Below are 17,112 nucleotides of genomic sequence, written 5' to 3' on the forward strand. Positions count from 1 at the left end.
TCTAACTGCGGGGAGAATGTGTATGAGCCACTAGGGACAAATCTGTCTCTTACTACCTAAGGGAACATGGAAAAGTTACATTAACTCTTTAATCCCTAAGTTTTCTGTCTGTGAAACAGAAACAATAATAGTAACATTTATTGAGCATTTACCCTGGGCCAGACACTATTTTAGATGTTTCACATGCACTAACTCTACACATAGTCCTCACAAGTCTATGATTTCAACTTTTTAAAAAGAATTATTTATTTAATTTTATTTATTATTATAATTGCTTTTGAAAATTTGCTATAAGGCATGTGCACTCACCAGACATAGAGAGACAGAGAAAGAGAGAGAAAAGGAGAAAGCGAGCCACAGGATGGGACTCGAACCATGGTTGGCCATATGGGAGTCCAGCACCTCAAACACCATGCCACCTGCTGGCCCATAATTTCAAGTTCTATTGTTTCTGTTCTATAAATGAAGAATTTCAAGCAATGAAAGGTTAACAAACTTACCAAAGTTACACAGCTAGTAAAGGGCAGAGCCAAATTTGAACCCGGACATCCTAAATCACATGTCCTTCACCACTCTGCTGTATCTCATGGAGCATGGTGAAACTCAAAAGGAAGAACTCACAGCAAGTGACTAGCATGGTGCTGTCTCAGTGGAAGCCCCCAATAAGTCTCCTGGTTGCACTCATCAGGTGTCTGAGTGCGAGCACTGCATGGCTGTCTGTGTGGCCTGTATGCCTGCAGAAGGTTCAGTACACACATGCATGTATGTGTCTGTACAGGAGTGTGTGCGTGTGTGTTTGTGCAAACATGTGCCTGCTGCAGGTGGCTCAACAAGGGGCAAGGTAGAGCCCTTTGCGTACCCCAGATAACACCTGAGCACCAAGGACTGCTAAAGCTCAGTGAAACACCCACGAGATGCCAAGCCAATGAGAGAGAAAGGCAGGTAATCACAGAGGGGGCAGTTAACAGGTAACCTCTGGGAGAGGGCAGTGTCCTGGAACTGAGGTTATAGTACAGCTGACGTTCTCCGAGGTAGCTGCAGGGCCAACATCTGGCCTCCCGGCCCTTCACAGACAGCCTCTGTGTGGGATTCTGTGGACAATGAACCTTGGCCAGCCACTCCCTCTCCACAACCCCCACACCACCCCAATGCATTAAGAATAGAGGAATTCAAGCCATGAGATACACATATCACTACAAGCTGAGTATCTAATGCTTGGGACCAGAAGCGTTTGGAATAACAGATATTTTTGGATTTGGGAATATTTTCATATGCATAATGAGATATTCTGGGACTGGGACCCAAGTCTAAGTACAAAATTATTTTGTTTCTTACTTTACACACATAGCCTGAAGGTAATTTATGCAATATTTTTGTATTGCAGCATTTTGACAGTGACCTGTCACATGAGGCATGAAATTTTCCACTTGTGACTTATGTTGGTGTTCAAAACGTTCAGATTCATGGACTTTTTGGATCCTGGACTTTCAGATTATAAATTATCAACTTATACATCAGAATCTCCTAGAAAACATTTTTTTTTAAATTAAATTCCAAGACCCTGACCCAGGACTTGACTCAGAATCTGTAGGGTATTGCTCCCCAAATAAAGGTCCCTCTCTCAGACCCACCTGGACCCAGGTTAATGAAATCTCCCAGGCTAGAGCTAAAAAGCCAATTTCAAGTCATAGGCACATTTAAGATCAAGAAGCCCTACTCTAGTAAAGAGGCTGGGAAATCCACCATTCTTGATAATTCAGATTGCCTGACAAAGCAATCAGGATTGAAACAGTTGAGTACAAAGACATCAGCCATTCTGGTTAAGATTCTCATCCTGGCTTTGCTAACACTCTCTTCGTTTGCACAACTCCTTCCCCTGTTCAGGCCTCAGTTTCCCCATCTACACAATAAAACCATTGGACTATGTCCTTTCGCCCCAGCATTCTATGATGCCATTAGATACTTAAAGGCAGACTTCCAGTGCAGAGGTGACCCCCAGGAAACAACAAAGCAGCCAAATCCAGAAGGCCACGTCTATGGCTCTTAAGATCATGAACCGCCAAAACCCAAGAGATGATGAAAGTCGGAGGAAAGGCACAGTGCAGGGTAACTCCCTTTGTGTAAGCATTCCTCCCTCACCTGCAGCACCAGGCTGATAGCCATGGCTTTGTAGGAATAGGGGGCAGAAGAAATGCCAAAAGCTACGAACAGGGCTACAGCCAAGGTCACCAGGTTGGTCATGATCTCCATCCTCAATGACACCCATCGTGTGGAAGACAAAAACAGCAGCAGGTAGTTATTATGTGCGTCAGTCAGCCTTTTAAACCTGAGAAAAAGAGCACAGTCTGAAAAACACTTGTCTGTCTAACCCAGGGTTTTTCTGAGTAGACACTGGTTGCTTCCTCCCGCATCAAACAACCTGCTCTCTTTGGGGGATTCCCCTTAACCTTTTCTTAGCCATGAATTTGAATGGAATTGACCTGATTCCTGACACAGATGGGGGAGTAGATTCTTCCAGATTGAGCCCATCAGCTCATGCTCATCCCCTGACCTCTGTGGCAAGTCATACCAATGAGAGTTAAGAGTGAATAAATGCCAGGATTTCTGAATAAAAGGAAGTGAGTCCTTTCCGTAGGGTAATGGGAGGTCCAAAACTATACCACTGAAACGACCATTTTGCTACTAAAAGAAGAGCTTGGAGCTGCCAAGGAGCCTCGGAGAACTTGAAATTGAAATAATACCATGAAAGGTAGAGCAATAAAATAAACAGGGTTCCTGGAGACATTATCTGAGCCTCTGGATTAAGCCTCACTTAAAGTCCCTCCCTTTAGTTTCTTTATTTATCTGAGCTGGCAGAAGTTCCCTACACCCCCTTTCATCCCAGCCTTTTGTTATGAAAATTTTTTACATATAAAATGAATGAAAAGGCTGATTTAATACATATCTATATATCACCTGTACTTAACTGGCAATTGTTAATATTTTGCCATATTGAAAGTCTTTTATTTTTAAGCCACAAGAACACTTCAAAAGGCTCATGGAATGAAAGTACGAGTTTATTTTGATCAAAAAAAATTGAAATCCATGCATTGTTTTTTCATTAGTACATATTTTCCATGTACTTTTTGAAGACTTGTCATAGTTTGAAGCAGTTTTTCATGACTCTTCTCCCCAAAAGAGATCTGCCAATTTCCAGTCTTCACATACCACATCACGATCTTCCTTATCAATACGCAACCTGTACCATTAGCTGATTTCTATTTCTATTTTACTTGCCTTACTTTAGTTCAGAATTTATATATATATATATATATATGTGTGTGTGTGTGTGTGTGTGTGTGTGTGTGTGTGTATTCAGTAATTATTTTATTTTATTTGACCAGAAAGAGAGAGAGAGAGGGAAAGTGAAAAAGCAAGCCATCAGGTCTGACACTCCAACTGTGGTCCAGCACCTTAACCACCATGCTACCTGCAGGACCCTCAGAATTTATATTTTTTAAAAAATCTTTTAATCACTGCTTTAAATTACAAAACAAAGGGTTAGATGTGTTATTTTTTTTCTAAAACACACTCAAATAAACCTTTGATTATTGACATGAAAATTGTCCTTCTACATACCAACTAAAACCATCTTACTCACCATTTCAATGGGCAAGTACCCAAGGCCCAAAGGTCTTTATGACCCTCTGCATCCATACTTTCTGAATCTTTGCATAAATCACTCCAAATTTTGTCACCTTAATCCTTCCATTGAGTATCCTCTAACTTGAGGCCTTTCCTGGTCATTCAGTGGCCCCTGCCCTCAAGCCACCTTGCTATCGTTCATACCTATGCTCCCATCTCCATCTGAGTCTTTGCATTGACTGTTACTTCTGCATGGAAAGCTTTTACTCATATCTCCATATTTGACCTTCGTTTCAGTTAGATCTCTGCTCAATATCCTTCTTTTAACTTCCTTTTTCTTTTTTTGGTTTATTTCTTTGTTTGCTTACCGAGAGAGAAAGAGAGAGAGAGAGCATTCCTAATAGGGTTTTCACGTTGCAATCCACCCCCAGCAGATGTACTCAACCAGTACGGGGAGACTTCAGGACACAAACTTAGGACTGTCCCATGTGGATCAAATTGCACTAGCAGTGTGCCACCACCTGGCCCAAGGTCTTAACAGTAGCCTGAATACCACCACAGTCTCTTTTTGTCCCCCTGCCTTGCTTTATACCTCAGGGCAGAGCTGTGTCTCTCTTGTTCACTTCTGTGTCCCTGGTGGGTGCTGGGCACACAACTGGTTCTCAGTGTGGACCGGATGAATACATCACTCCAGGATCCCCTGAATTCCTGGATGATCTCCAAGGCCAGTGACAGAGCAGGGCTCATGGTTCATCCATACTACAGCTAACTGACCACATGCCATCTTTCACGCCCAAATCATACCCAGGCTTCTAGGCCAGCTCAGATGCTACCTCCTCCCTAAAGCCTTCCTGATCCCCCAGGCCATCTCTGTCCCTCTGAACTTCCATGGCATTTTATCTGTTCCTCTCTTATGCCACCATCTTAGTCACTCTTATATTAACACAAAAATATGAGGGGTCTTCATAAAGTTTATGGAAACTACCTATTATGAAAAAAATAGATACATGGATTTCAAAACTTTCCTACACCAAAACTATTTGCATTCATTTTTAATTTCAATTGTACATGAAATTTTTGAAACACCATTCAGCTCCTCTCCTCCACCAGACTATGAGCTTCCTGTAGCTGAATTTTCCCTTTATTCATTCACAAATCCTGGCATTATTCATTCTCATTGGCCCAATTGAGGTAACTTGCCCATTCCTGAATCAGTCACATAGGTTAGGGAACAGCATGGGCTGGCAAGGCTTAAGCCAGCAGAACCTCCTTCTCAAAAATGTATATTGATTATTCTTTCCAAATAGATAAGTTCATATTACACGGGTGAGCCTCAGCAACAATCTAAAAATTTGTTTGTGGCAACAAACATTCAGAAGGCAAATCTATTAGTGTGAGTGGTGAAGGAAATTCTGTTATTATTCTTCATTATTTAATAAAATTTTAACAAAAATTACATACTTAGATGGAAGTAAAATATGATGTAAGATATATTGACATAGCAGAGTATTTTACTATTAAAAATATATGAATATATATAAAATATTCACAGGTCTTCAAATTTGGTAAATATTTTCTGTATCATTTACAATTTTGCGTTCTTCTAAAACCATCCAACAGATGATGTCTCTGAGGCTCAGAGAAATGAACGGAGTAAAATAATGTTCTATCTGATTCTTCTGAAGATGATACCATTGCCAGATGCTCTGTTCTCCTGCCTGCTCCACCACCCCCCAACCCCCGCCTGCTGTAGCGTCCATCATTCTCAGATGACAGCAGGAGGACTCACTGGTTGATGAACTCTTCAGATTTTCCATAGACGTGGATGGAGCTCAGGCCATGCAGAGAGGTGAGGATGTGGGAGAAAAAAGGGGAACGGCTGTAGTTCTCCAGTCTCTTAAACACATTGATGGCTCTCTTGAACAACCTGCACCAAGAATGAGGGTGAGTGACTTGGGCCATCCATCTCTGGAACTATCAAATCTGGATGGGTGCCAGTCTCGCACTCCAAGTCACAAACCTCCCGCACAGGCCAAAAGAACCTACTCACCTATAAAAAATGAGGCAGATGAGGAGTATTACAACTCCCATCAACAGGATGTATGGAGTCACCACACTGACAATCAACAAGACGGCGATCACTGTCAAAAATAGGAGCAGAAACTGCTCTGCAACAATGGGCAAGAGCTGGTCAAGTTCATCCAAGTCCCCCGCAAAGCAGTTCAAGAGTCGGCCAATTGGGGTAGTGTCAAAGAAACTCATGGGGCAGCGGAAAACCTGCAGGAATCCACCCAGACCATGAGCATAGCTATAGGTCTTCTTGGGACCGGATGAAGATGCCCATTACCCTAGGAAATGCAGTATGCAGCCTACAGGGCATCCAGGAGAGGCAGTGTAGCACAATGATTCAAAGTACAGCTGGGCTCTGGGAGCCTTCTACCCCAGTGCCAGCGCTCTCCAACTCCTCAACCTACTGCTGTCTGACCTTGGGCAAGTTACTTAACCTCTCTGAGTCTTATCTTCATTTGTAAAATGGAGATGACAACAATGATTCAGAGGTTGTGGTGAGAATTGTACAACTCTGCAGATATACTAAGCACCGCCAAGTTGTCCAAGTTAAACAGGTAAATTTTATGGTTTGTGAATTATATTGCAATAGAGCATTATTTTTTTTAATGAGGCATATAGAGAAAAGATACTGAAAGTACTCAAAACAGTGCCTGTCCCCAGGTAAGAATCCCATCAATACCAGCTCTTACTATTGTCTACAGATGGAACTATAGTAAAAGCACCTAACTCCACACAGTTATTTTCCAGATGAGGAAACCGAAGTGAGAGAAGGGGAAGTGGCTTTGTGGCTTGCTCAAGATTATCAAAATAGTTCATGCAAAACTATGGTCCATGTTCTTTACCAAGGCATTCCTTAAAGACTCTAGGACCCTTGCTTATTCACTTTCCCTTTCTCTCTCTCTCTGTCTCTCTCTGGTTGAATTTAAAAAATCATAATAACTAATTTTTTGAAAAAGGGGGGGCCAGCAGGTGGTGTGGTGGTTAAAGTTCCGGACTCCCATATGGCTGACTACAGTTTGAGTCCCAGACCTAGTGGCTTACTTTCTCACTTTCCCTTTCTCTCTGGTTGAATTAAAAAATAATAATAAATAAGATTTTAAAAGAAGACTCTAGAACCTGACCATATTCATTTCCCCATGTAGTTCTCAAGTTGAGAAGTGAATAAAAGTTAATGTATCTATTAAGGCCAAAACTAAAGAAAAGAGGGGGGAGAGACATCTTGATCTTTTGTTCAATAGTAATTTCTGGTTTATATACAATTGCTATACACCTTGTAGGGTACAGTTATAGTTTTTCAAAATACACATATAGCATGCAACAATCAGATAAAAAATATAGACATTCATCTTATTTTGACAACTATTACTAAATAGTTTGGATTGTCTGGAAAGTCATGATGCATTTTTGCATAGAAAAACAGGAAAATACCTCATGACTTTCCAGACAATCTAATATCCACATCAAGGACCATCTCTTACAGCGGCTCTCATTGCAAATGCCTGGAGCCTGCTGTCTAAGTGTAGCTTATGTTCACGTTTGCTCTGTGCAGTGAAGGTTGGAGAGGCAGATTAAGAATTTCCTTGCTTCAGGCCAGCAGGCGGTATGGAGGTTAAGGCACACATGGCCAGCTTCACGGTTCGAGTCATGGACCCGGCAGCTTGAGAATCACACTGAGTGTGTGTGCATGCTTACCCAAAATTCCAAGGGGAGAATGAAGGAGAGAAGATTGTGGCATGGTCATCCCCCTTGAAGGATGATTTCTCACTTTCACTCTCTCTGTCTTTCTCTGCACATTCTTTATCTATATCTATATCTATATATATGTATATATAGATATATGTGTATAGATATAGATATAGATGTATATATATATATACACACACACACACATACATAAAGGGAAACTCGGGGTGAAGGGGTATATGGGAACTCTCTATACTTTCCACTCAATTTTTCTGTAAACCAAACAATTTCCTCAAAATAAAGTCTCCTAATTAAAAGAAAAAAAACATCAGACAAGGTCAGGGTTCCATCATGACCATGCCCAGTGGCTAGGCCCATACCTTTTTGAAGAGCCTGTTGTGCAAGGCTGTGGATGCCTTCCTTGTGACCTTGGTGAAAGTTCCAGAGGAGCAGACCCCCACACAGATTAGGAGCACAGCACTGAGGCCATACACCAGTTGGTAAAAAGGCAGCTGAGGGTTGTCCAGAATGGTGCCTGGATCTGCAGTGGTCTCGTTGCTCTCTAGACTGCTGTTATTGGTCTTCAGGAAAGAAAAAGGTGTCAGACTGCAAAAGTTCAGGGAAAAATTCATTGGAGAAATAGTCTTTCCTGGGGCCACAAGAAGCTCGGGAGCTGGTAGAAGGTGAAACCTCACTGCTCAGTGCTTTGGCTGCCTCCCCACTACCCTGCCCTTCCCCAGATTAAGCCTTCCTGGTCTAATCCCTGGACTGTGACAACAATGGCCCCTCCTACACTCTCCATTGTGATATAGGGGGAAGCTTGGAAACTCAACTTTCCAGACCCCTTTCCAGAATGCTTCTGGGTTAAATGCTCCCAAGGAGAGGTACTTCCACTGAAAGGTGGAAGAAGAGAAGCCATCATACTCTGGTGGCAACTGTGGGCAGGTGGGCATGTATCTGGGGCATGGAATATTATCAGAGGCTTGAAGGTATACTGTGAGAATCACCTATTTCAGTGTTGCCTGCTGCTCAGATCCCTGGTGGCCACTTCCCTCTCTCTCCTCCAGCCCTCCCAATGTTTGGGAATTATCTAATTCCCTCTAATTGCATCTTTGGAAGCTCTAAATACTTAGAATGGCTTCTATTTTTCTGACCAAAGCTTCCTGGTTCATGATTCCAAAGTCACCCAAGAGGAGCACTGTGGGGAAAGCATGGCTTCAATTCAGAGCAGCAAGTACAAGTCCTAGCTCCTTTATGTGCTAGAGCAAGACTTTAAACCATCTCCAGGTATCCTCATAGTCAAATAGAGACATTGACACCTACCTTGGAATGTGGTTGAGGAGATTAACCTGACCCAGAGTACTGCACATAGTGGTTCCAGCCCCCAGTATGAGTAGTGCAAGGCCATGTTGCAAATAAAGCACAGCGAGCAGGGAAAGCTGGAGACCAAGGGCAAGTCACCAGGGTGGAATATAAAGATTCCCATGAGGACCAGATAGTGGCACAAGGGTAACGCAATGCTCTATGAGGCTGACCAACATGAGAAGGTTCCAGGTTTGCATCTGGAATCCTTCCTGAACATGCTGGGCATACACATGCCCATAATTCAGGGCTGGCTGAGGCTGGGGGTGGAATATGGTGTCAAGGCCCTGTTGCAAGTGCCTGGCTCTCCCCACCATCACCACTTTCTCTTATGTAAGAAAGAAAGAGAGGGAGGAAGAAAAAAGAGAGAGAAGGAAGAAGAGGGAGAGAAAGAGGGAGAGAGGGAGAGAGGGGAAGGGAAGGAAAGAAAGAAAAAAGGGAAAAGAAAAGAAACTTCACAATAAATTTAAAAGAAAGATTCTTGGGAGTTGTTTGGGTATATAAACAGTTTATTTTGTCTCAACAAGTTTGTGTAGATGACCACCTATTCTATAAATCTAGGGAGCCAGTGCTAGGAGGGAAGCCCAACATCCTAGCTCCCAGATGGTTCTCTCTGGAGCCCTGTGTCAGCTTTGCTCTGGGCTTGCCATGTGAGTTCCTAGACATACTCTGGCCTCATGGTCTCAAGAAGCAAAAAGCCACCCCACCCATCATAAGTCAGCAGAGACATAGTCCACCCCTTTATGGCACTTACCCCTGAGCCCTGCTCCAACCAATAGCTCAGCCACCAGAAGTTGAAGAATGTAATAAAAACAACCACCATGATAAGAAAGAAAGCCAAGAAAGAGACCATGTAACCTGGAGGGAGACAGAGGTAATACTCAGGCACACAGAAGATACACTGCTGACCAAGTTGATTTTCCATCCCAGGCCTGAATCCTTGGATCTCCCTAACCCCTATTTCCCTTGTGGACCGGGAAGAGCCAGGTTCCAAAGTCAGAGAGCACTGTGCAATCTTGGCCCTGACTTCTAAGCTGTGCAACCCTAGACAGGTACCACATATTAGTGACAACCTATGTCCTTACCCACAGTGGTGATAGTCATACCAGGCTCAGGGCTGTGCTGAAGATTTAATGCATGTCAAGCACTCAGGCCAGGGCTTGCATTTAAGCAGTATTCTAGAGAAATTAATTCCCCTTACGTAGGCCCCCAGAATTCACTTCCAAAAGTAACAACCACAGCTATCATTTATGTGGTATGTAGTATGCACCATTATGTTCTATGTGCCAGGCATAGTAGTAAACATATGCATTATTTTAGAGTTAGAAGTTCTTATCCTTCTTTATACAGAGATATGATTTGAATACATGTATCCTTCCAAATTCATAAGTTGAAAACAAATTATGAAGCTGATGTTATTAGAAGGTAGGGTCTTTGGAAGGTGATTAGGTCATGAGGGTTCTGCCTCCTAAATGTGATTAATGCCCTAAAAAAAAGGAGGTGTCATAGAGCAGCCTTGACCTTTTTCTGTCCTTTTTGCCATGTGAGGACATAGCATTCATTCTCTCTAGATGATGGAGTATACAGCACTCAAGGCACCATTTTGGAAGTAGATCCTGGGCTCTCATCAAACATTGAACATGCCATTACCTTCATCTTGGACATCTCACACTCTAGAACTGTGAGCAGTAAGTTTCTGATCTCAATAAATTACCCAGTTTCAGGTATGTTGTTAAGGCAACACAAATGGACTAAGACAATGAGGAAACAATCTCAGAGAACAAAGTCAAGGATGGGAAACCCCAGGGTGCATTCCTTCCTTTAGTACCTACCTCTTGACCCAGAACTCTGCCCACCTATTCTGTGTCTCATGCCCATATGTCTTTTTCTGAATTCTATCCTTCCTTCTAGAGCCTCCTGTTCTTTGATGATATCTGAAACCAGTCCTTACTGAGGAAACTCTCCCACTATCTTAGTGGATGCAATGTCTTAATTCTACAACTAGATTCCAGGGTTGGTTCTTAGACAACTTTATAGTCTCTCCCCTCTAGAACTTGGTGTAGTGCCTGCCTCATAGTATGTACTTTATAAACATAGATAAATTGGCTTCTCAATGCATTAATGCATTATCAGCATGTGCTGTTCCCCTGCTCTGAGTAGACCCTGTGTTACAACCTGCAGAGGTACCCATGGTGGAAGGTGTAGTATGGTGACCTACTATGGACAGCCTACTGCTTCCTCCCCAGACAGGCAGAGAGGAGACACACTTTACAGAAGGGTTAGGTTCCAAAGTCAATGAAGAGTAAAAAATCTCTTAAATTACTAAAAAAGTACTATACCATATACTTGGTTTTATGTTCACAACATTATACAGTAAATATAAATGGTCAAGTCTACCATTTAATAAAGCAATAACTTTGACACTTCTAATTGTCATCTGCCTATATGAGAAATAAATTTTAAATCATACTTAATATACATCAAAATAAAAGTTTTACCAACTTAACTACATGCAATGCTTGCTGATATTTTCTATTGTATTGTATTGTATTCTATTCTATTCTATTCTGTTCTATTCTATTCTATATCCTACTCTTTTTCTTGCCATGCTGCTCATAGTCCACTCAGTTAATTTCATAACTTAACATGGATCAGGGATCAGTTTTAAAAGCACTGATATAACAAGTACACATGAAAACTTAACTGTTCTCTATAATTACGGTGGAAGAGTTACTATGATTGGATATGGTTAAGTTTGTGCAAGTTAAACCCCTAAGTGGCCTGACTCCTCTGTACCTCTCTACTTCACATAACTTCCCATGTTCTAGGCTGACCCAACTTTAGGAGCAGGGCTGGTCCCAGAGAGAGTCCCATGCCTGGTGTCAGATTGTACCTCCAAATGCCTGGATATAGTGGTGGTAAACGCTCCAACTCAGGGAACCTTCTTTCATCTCCTCCTTCTTTGTAAGCTGATGTTCCTGCACTGGATCAGGGTGAGAGAAGAAGAAAATGGTATGCTTCCTGTTCTCCTGCTCTTCCTTCAGGGTCAGGAGAATCCTGGAAGGAACCTTCTATTTCTGGTTTTGATCCTTTTTTATATTCCTCATCCTCCAGCTTCTGTGCCTCACCCAAGTTTGACCTTAACCGTAAGTTTTCCATGGAAGCTTATGATGAAGGTAACCTTTAACCTGGACTTCATAGCAGGGAAAGGGAGTTTATCCCTGGCAATTCAATAACCCTGTAGGACCTGAGGTTTCTAAGTGCTTGATGGGCCAAGAAAAGCAGCAAGAGAATGAAGAAAGCTGGGACCAGGAAACCTGTACTGCAGAATTGTAACTATGACATACACTTCAGGCAAATCACTTAATCTCCCTGCTTCTGATCTGAAAATGGCAGGCCTAAATAGTTGCTAAGATTCTCTGCTTTTAAGACAATTCCTCAGAAAAACAGCCATGAACCAGCCCAAGAAGACCTTGGCCTTCAGCTTGGCCCAGAGACTAGTACTCAGAGATACCAGTATATGCTTCTGATGGTAACAACAACCAGCAAGGTTGTCTGTTATTTCTTCCTGACACTCTCCTTCCTTCTAATAACAATACCCCAAAGTTTCATGAAGAAGAGTGCTCGCTTTCTGGAATTTAAATTCTGAGGGAAATTAAACTATCAATATTATGGAAAATTTGGGGACAGTTTTCTTCAAAAAGACTCTGCACTCATTTCTGCTACTCACTTCCCAAAGTTATTAAGACTTAATTTTCAACTTTTCCTTTTATTTTGTAGTCTATACTCTTTTCCACCAAAATATTATTTTTGTTTATATTTGCCCAAATCAGTGTCTGATCTTTGCAGTTGAAGAGCTATTGGACAAGGATGCCTCCAATGTGCCAGGAGCTGTGTAGGGAGTACCCTACACCTGACTTCACTCAATCTCCCCTACAACCCTGCAAGGTAAGTACTCTCACCTCCAATTTTGCCAGTGGGGGCTGAGGGAGGTTAAGTTGTTTGGCCAAGGTCACACAGCTTTGCAAGCAGCAGAGCTGGGATTCAAATCCAGAACTGTCTTACTTGAAAAATTGAGGTTTGGGGCCAACCTGTGGCCTGCTGGTTACATAAGCTGGATTCCAAATGGTCAACTGCATGGTTCAAGTCCTGGGTCAAGCAGTTTGAAAACCATGCCAGTGTATGTTCTTGTGTGCCCAAAATCTCAAAAGGAGGGAGAAATGGAGGGGAAGGGATTGTGGTGTGACCATTCCCCATGAGAGTTCTCTCTCTCACACACAAGTGCACACACACTCTGAAAACTAGAAAAAGGAGAAGCAAAGAAGGAATAAAGAAAAATGGAGGCATTTTCCTTCTGCTAGTTGGTCTTTAAAAAGACCATGAGCTTCTGGACATTAGGGGCTGGGCTCAATTCCTTTCTGATTTTTCTTGCTCTCAACATTTACTCTCTGCAGATATGTAACAAATGGATGTCCAGATCCTATATACAGTCTTAAATCTGCACCACTTGGGGCCAAAGCCACCCTTCATCTTGCTTCTACTCTACACTTCAGCACTTCTGCTTTACAATACTCCCTTTCACCATGTCCATATCCCATGGCCCCCAACTACTTGGATCTGTAACCCACGTGTATATAAGTATTTAGAATCCCAGAGAGTGAGGGACCTGGCCCAGGCTGGGGCCCAGGAAGAAATGGCAGAACCTCTAAAGGACCCAGGCAGGCAGGCAGGCAGTCATTCTCAACCCATTTCTCACATCATTACCAGCATTTTCATTGAGAAGCTCTTCCTGCAAGGTGGCATGAGTCTGGTCTGCTCCCTGTGTCTTCTCTGCTAACTCTGCTGTGTCCTGCAACATATTCTGGAGAGAGAGCACATGTATGAATGCAGAGATGTTCCACCCACAGGGACTGAAGGTGAGTGGGGAGGAAATCACCTGTGTAGCTTCCTTGGGCATCTTCTGGATGAGTTGTGCATATCTCCCCCTTTTCTGTATTAACTCACTGTGAGTTCCGTTTTCACAGATTTGCCCATCTTCAAGCAATATGATCTGGTCACAAAACTCTAAGTACTGAACAGACACAAGAAATAAGACCTTCAGTAACCATGCAAAAAGATGTTCAACTTCACTGTTCATCGGAAAATGTCAGTTTGCATTCTAATAAGATATTATTTTATAACACCAGATTGTCAAAAATGTAAAAGTTGAACAATGTCAAGTGTTGGTGATCAGTCAAGGTAAAGCGAACTCTCACAAAGTGTTGAAGAGGTTGTAGATTGGTACAGCTACCTTGGTGAACAATTTTTTTTCTTTTTTTTTTTTTTGGAGAGGGTTTTGCTATAGGGCGTGTGCGCTCGCCAGGAAGACAGAGAGACAGAAAGTGAGATCACCCCCCCCGGGGGGGGGTGGCCATTCTGCAATCCCTTCTCCTGCATTCTCCTCTTGAGATCTTGGGCACTCATGCACATGTGCCCTGCATGAGTTTAAGCCACCAGGTCCGGGACTCGAACCATGGTTGACTACATGGGAGTCCAGCGACATAGCCATTATGCCAAATGCTAGTCCCTTGATGAACAATTTGACAATATCTAGTAACATGGAAGATTTCTGAAGAATTATGAAAAAAACATTGGATTCCTAAAACTCTACCCCCCCCAAAAAAAAACCCTCAGACATGAGAGACAAGCATCATGAATCAGGACCACTGCACCACAACAGCTATGGGGAAGTGGTGAATTTGTGGTAACACTACTGGACCCACATGACAAACATCCTGGGTTCACATCCAGGGTCTTCCCTGCCAAGTACTCGGGGCTGTGATCCAGGTTGATTGAGACTGACTGGTGGTGGGTCATGGTATGTGGACTCTCATGAGGGTGCCACTTTATCTCCTTTTCCGTCTCAAGAAAAAAGTGAATAAAACTGCAAAAACAAGCAAACAAACAAACAAACAAACAAACAAAAACCCTCTCAAATATGTGTACAAAGACACATGTAGATGGTGACAAAGAAACGTGGCATTATCTGTTGAAGATAATTTTATAGTTTTATCAACTGGACTAGGGAGAAATGTCCACATGCTAGAATATTCACTTTGTAAGCAAAATAACATGATTGAATGTATAAAAGAAAATGAAATTTAAAAAAATATTCTAAAAAAGGACGTACACTGTAGCATTTTTTTGTAAAGATGAAAAACAGCAAACAATCTAAATGTTCATCTTACAGAAATAAATTATGATGTATCCAGATATTAGAATACTGCACCACTGAAAATTAAATAAAGTTGCGTGCATCAACATGGAAGATTACAATATAATGTTGAGTGAAAAAGCAGATTACTCTAGGACACAAAAAGCAAAATATCAACTATATAAAGTTTAAAAACATGCAGAAGGAACTCTCTCATGTCTCGGGATGATACACACTGCATACATTGTAAAGCATGAAGACCTGCATGGGAACAGTTAAGTAACAAAGCAAGGTTGGCAGCCGAAGGAGGCAATAGGATGCATTCTGGGAGGGAAATCAAGGCTTGATGGTTGAATCTGGGTGGTAAGTGCACAGGGTTTTCATTACATTATTTTCTAAACCATTTTTAGATCTTAAATATTCTATACAAAAACGAATAAACAAAAAATAGTAAAGAGGGGGACCAGAAGTTAGCATAATGGCTATGTCGCTGGACTCCCATGTAGTTAACCGCAGTTCCCGCTCTGGACCTGGTGGCGTAAAACTCACGCCGGGCACGTGTGCGTGTGTGCCCAAGATCCCGAGAGGAGAATGGAGGAGGAGGAATTGCGGCGTGGCCATCCCCCCTAGGGGGTGATTTCTCGCTTTCTATCTCTCTGTCTCTCTCTGTCTGGTGAGCGCGTGCGCCCTATAGCAAAAACCTCTCCAAACAAACAAAAATAGTAAAGAGGGCCAGCCAGTGGCATGGTGGTTAAGATGGCTGGACCCCATATAACAACTGTATGGCTCGTATCCGGGACCCAGTTCCTTGTGAAACATGGCTGGGCATGTGTGCATGCATGCCCCAAATCCTGAGAGAAGAATTGGGGAGAAGGGGTTGTGGCATGGCCATCTAAGAAAGTGAGACTTCAGAAATTCTTCCGTGGGATTCTCTTCTTTTTTTTTTTTTTTTTTCATACTCTTCATACATATGTATGCTGCATTATTCTGCAACTTCTTTTAAAGTGTATTTATTTCTTCCATGGGAGACAGAAAGAGGCACCCAGTCACCCCCAACTTTGCCTTCATATTGGTCTCAGCCAATCCAGATCACAAGAATGCCTGTGCATGCCCAGCGAGCCCAGGGTGGTCCTCGAATATGAACCCAGCACCATTCCCATGTGGGTCCAGTTGCATCACCACTGCATCACCACCTGGTCCTTGTTTTGGGTTTGTTTTTTGTTTGTTTTTGTACTTTGTAACTTATAAAGTAGGGACCCACCCACACAATTTTGAAAATAAAGAAGACCTTCAATTTGGTTTCATTTTTTGTTTTTGTTCTTTTTTTTTGGGGGGGGGGAGGTTTTTGCTATAGGGCGCGCGCGCCGTTTTTGCTATAGGGCGCGCGCGCTCGCCAGACAGAGAGAGACAGAGAGACAGAAAGCGAGAAATCACCCCCCCAGGGGGGATGGCCATGCCGCATTCCCTTCTCCTCCATTCTCCTCTCGGGATCTTGGGCACGCATGCACATGTGCCGGTGTGAGTTTTAAGCCACCGGGTCCAGGTCGCGAACTGCGGTCGACTACGTGGGAGTCCAGCGACATAGCCATTACGCTAACTGCTGGTCCCAATTTGGTTTCATTTTTTTTATCAGTCACAAAAATCTTTTACCAGTCTATCTTCTCTGCATAAAAAGCAGAGGAAAGCCAAGTTCTTTACAGAACCTAATTCTCCCCTAATGAAATGAAGGGATAGCTAGGAAGAGGTTGTGATTTAATCACACTCTGAAATGGCAGGACCTTGAAGATCTATGTTATCTGTCAGTCATGGCCTGAGGCCTGGAGGAGTGGTCACCTGCAGCTGGTGGGTCACCAGGACCACTGTCTTCCCCTGTAGTATCTTCTTAATGCACTCCTCAAAGATGTGCTTCCCCACGTGGGCATCCACAGCTGACAGGGGATCATCCAGCAGATAGATCTGGCGGTTGGAGTAGACAGCGCGGGCCATGCTGATCCTCTGCTTCTGCCCTCCAGAGAGGTTGATGCCCCGCTCCCCAATCTGTGGAAGCAGCAGAAAGCACCATGCCCACAGAGCAAGCATGGCCAGAAATTGTCAACAGGTGGGCAAGTATTGTGGATGGAATCCTCTTGGTGCAGACCAACATATGTATACACCCTAGGACATCTGTGATTTGGCATTCC

The 17,112-nt window shown here is 42.9% G+C and overlaps 1 protein-coding gene across 1 annotated transcript in view; it reads right to left on the reverse strand.

Annotated features, from left to right (window-relative positions):
* The window catches only part of ABCC11 (ATP binding cassette subfamily C member 11), an 81,211-nt gene that overhangs the window by 17,837 nt on the left and 46,262 nt on the right, over positions 1–17,112 (reverse strand). The window contains 9 exon segments of the mRNA XM_027774486.1: positions 2,140–2,326; positions 5,414–5,551; positions 5,675–5,901; positions 7,758–7,958; positions 9,494–9,597; positions 11,633–11,722; positions 13,504–13,600; positions 13,676–13,810; positions 16,766–16,969. Of these exon segments, the coding sequence (XP_027630287.1) occupies positions 2,140–2,326; positions 5,414–5,551; positions 5,675–5,901; positions 7,758–7,958; positions 9,494–9,597; positions 11,633–11,722; positions 13,504–13,600; positions 13,676–13,810; positions 16,766–16,969 (1,383 nt within the window).

The sequence above is a fragment of the Tupaia chinensis genome, unplaced genomic scaffold (genome assembly GCF_000334495.1).
Source record: "Tupaia chinensis unplaced genomic scaffold, TupChi_1.0 Scaffold000439_1, whole genome shotgun sequence".
NCBI lineage: Eukaryota > Metazoa > Chordata > Mammalia > Scandentia > Tupaiidae > Tupaia > Tupaia belangeri.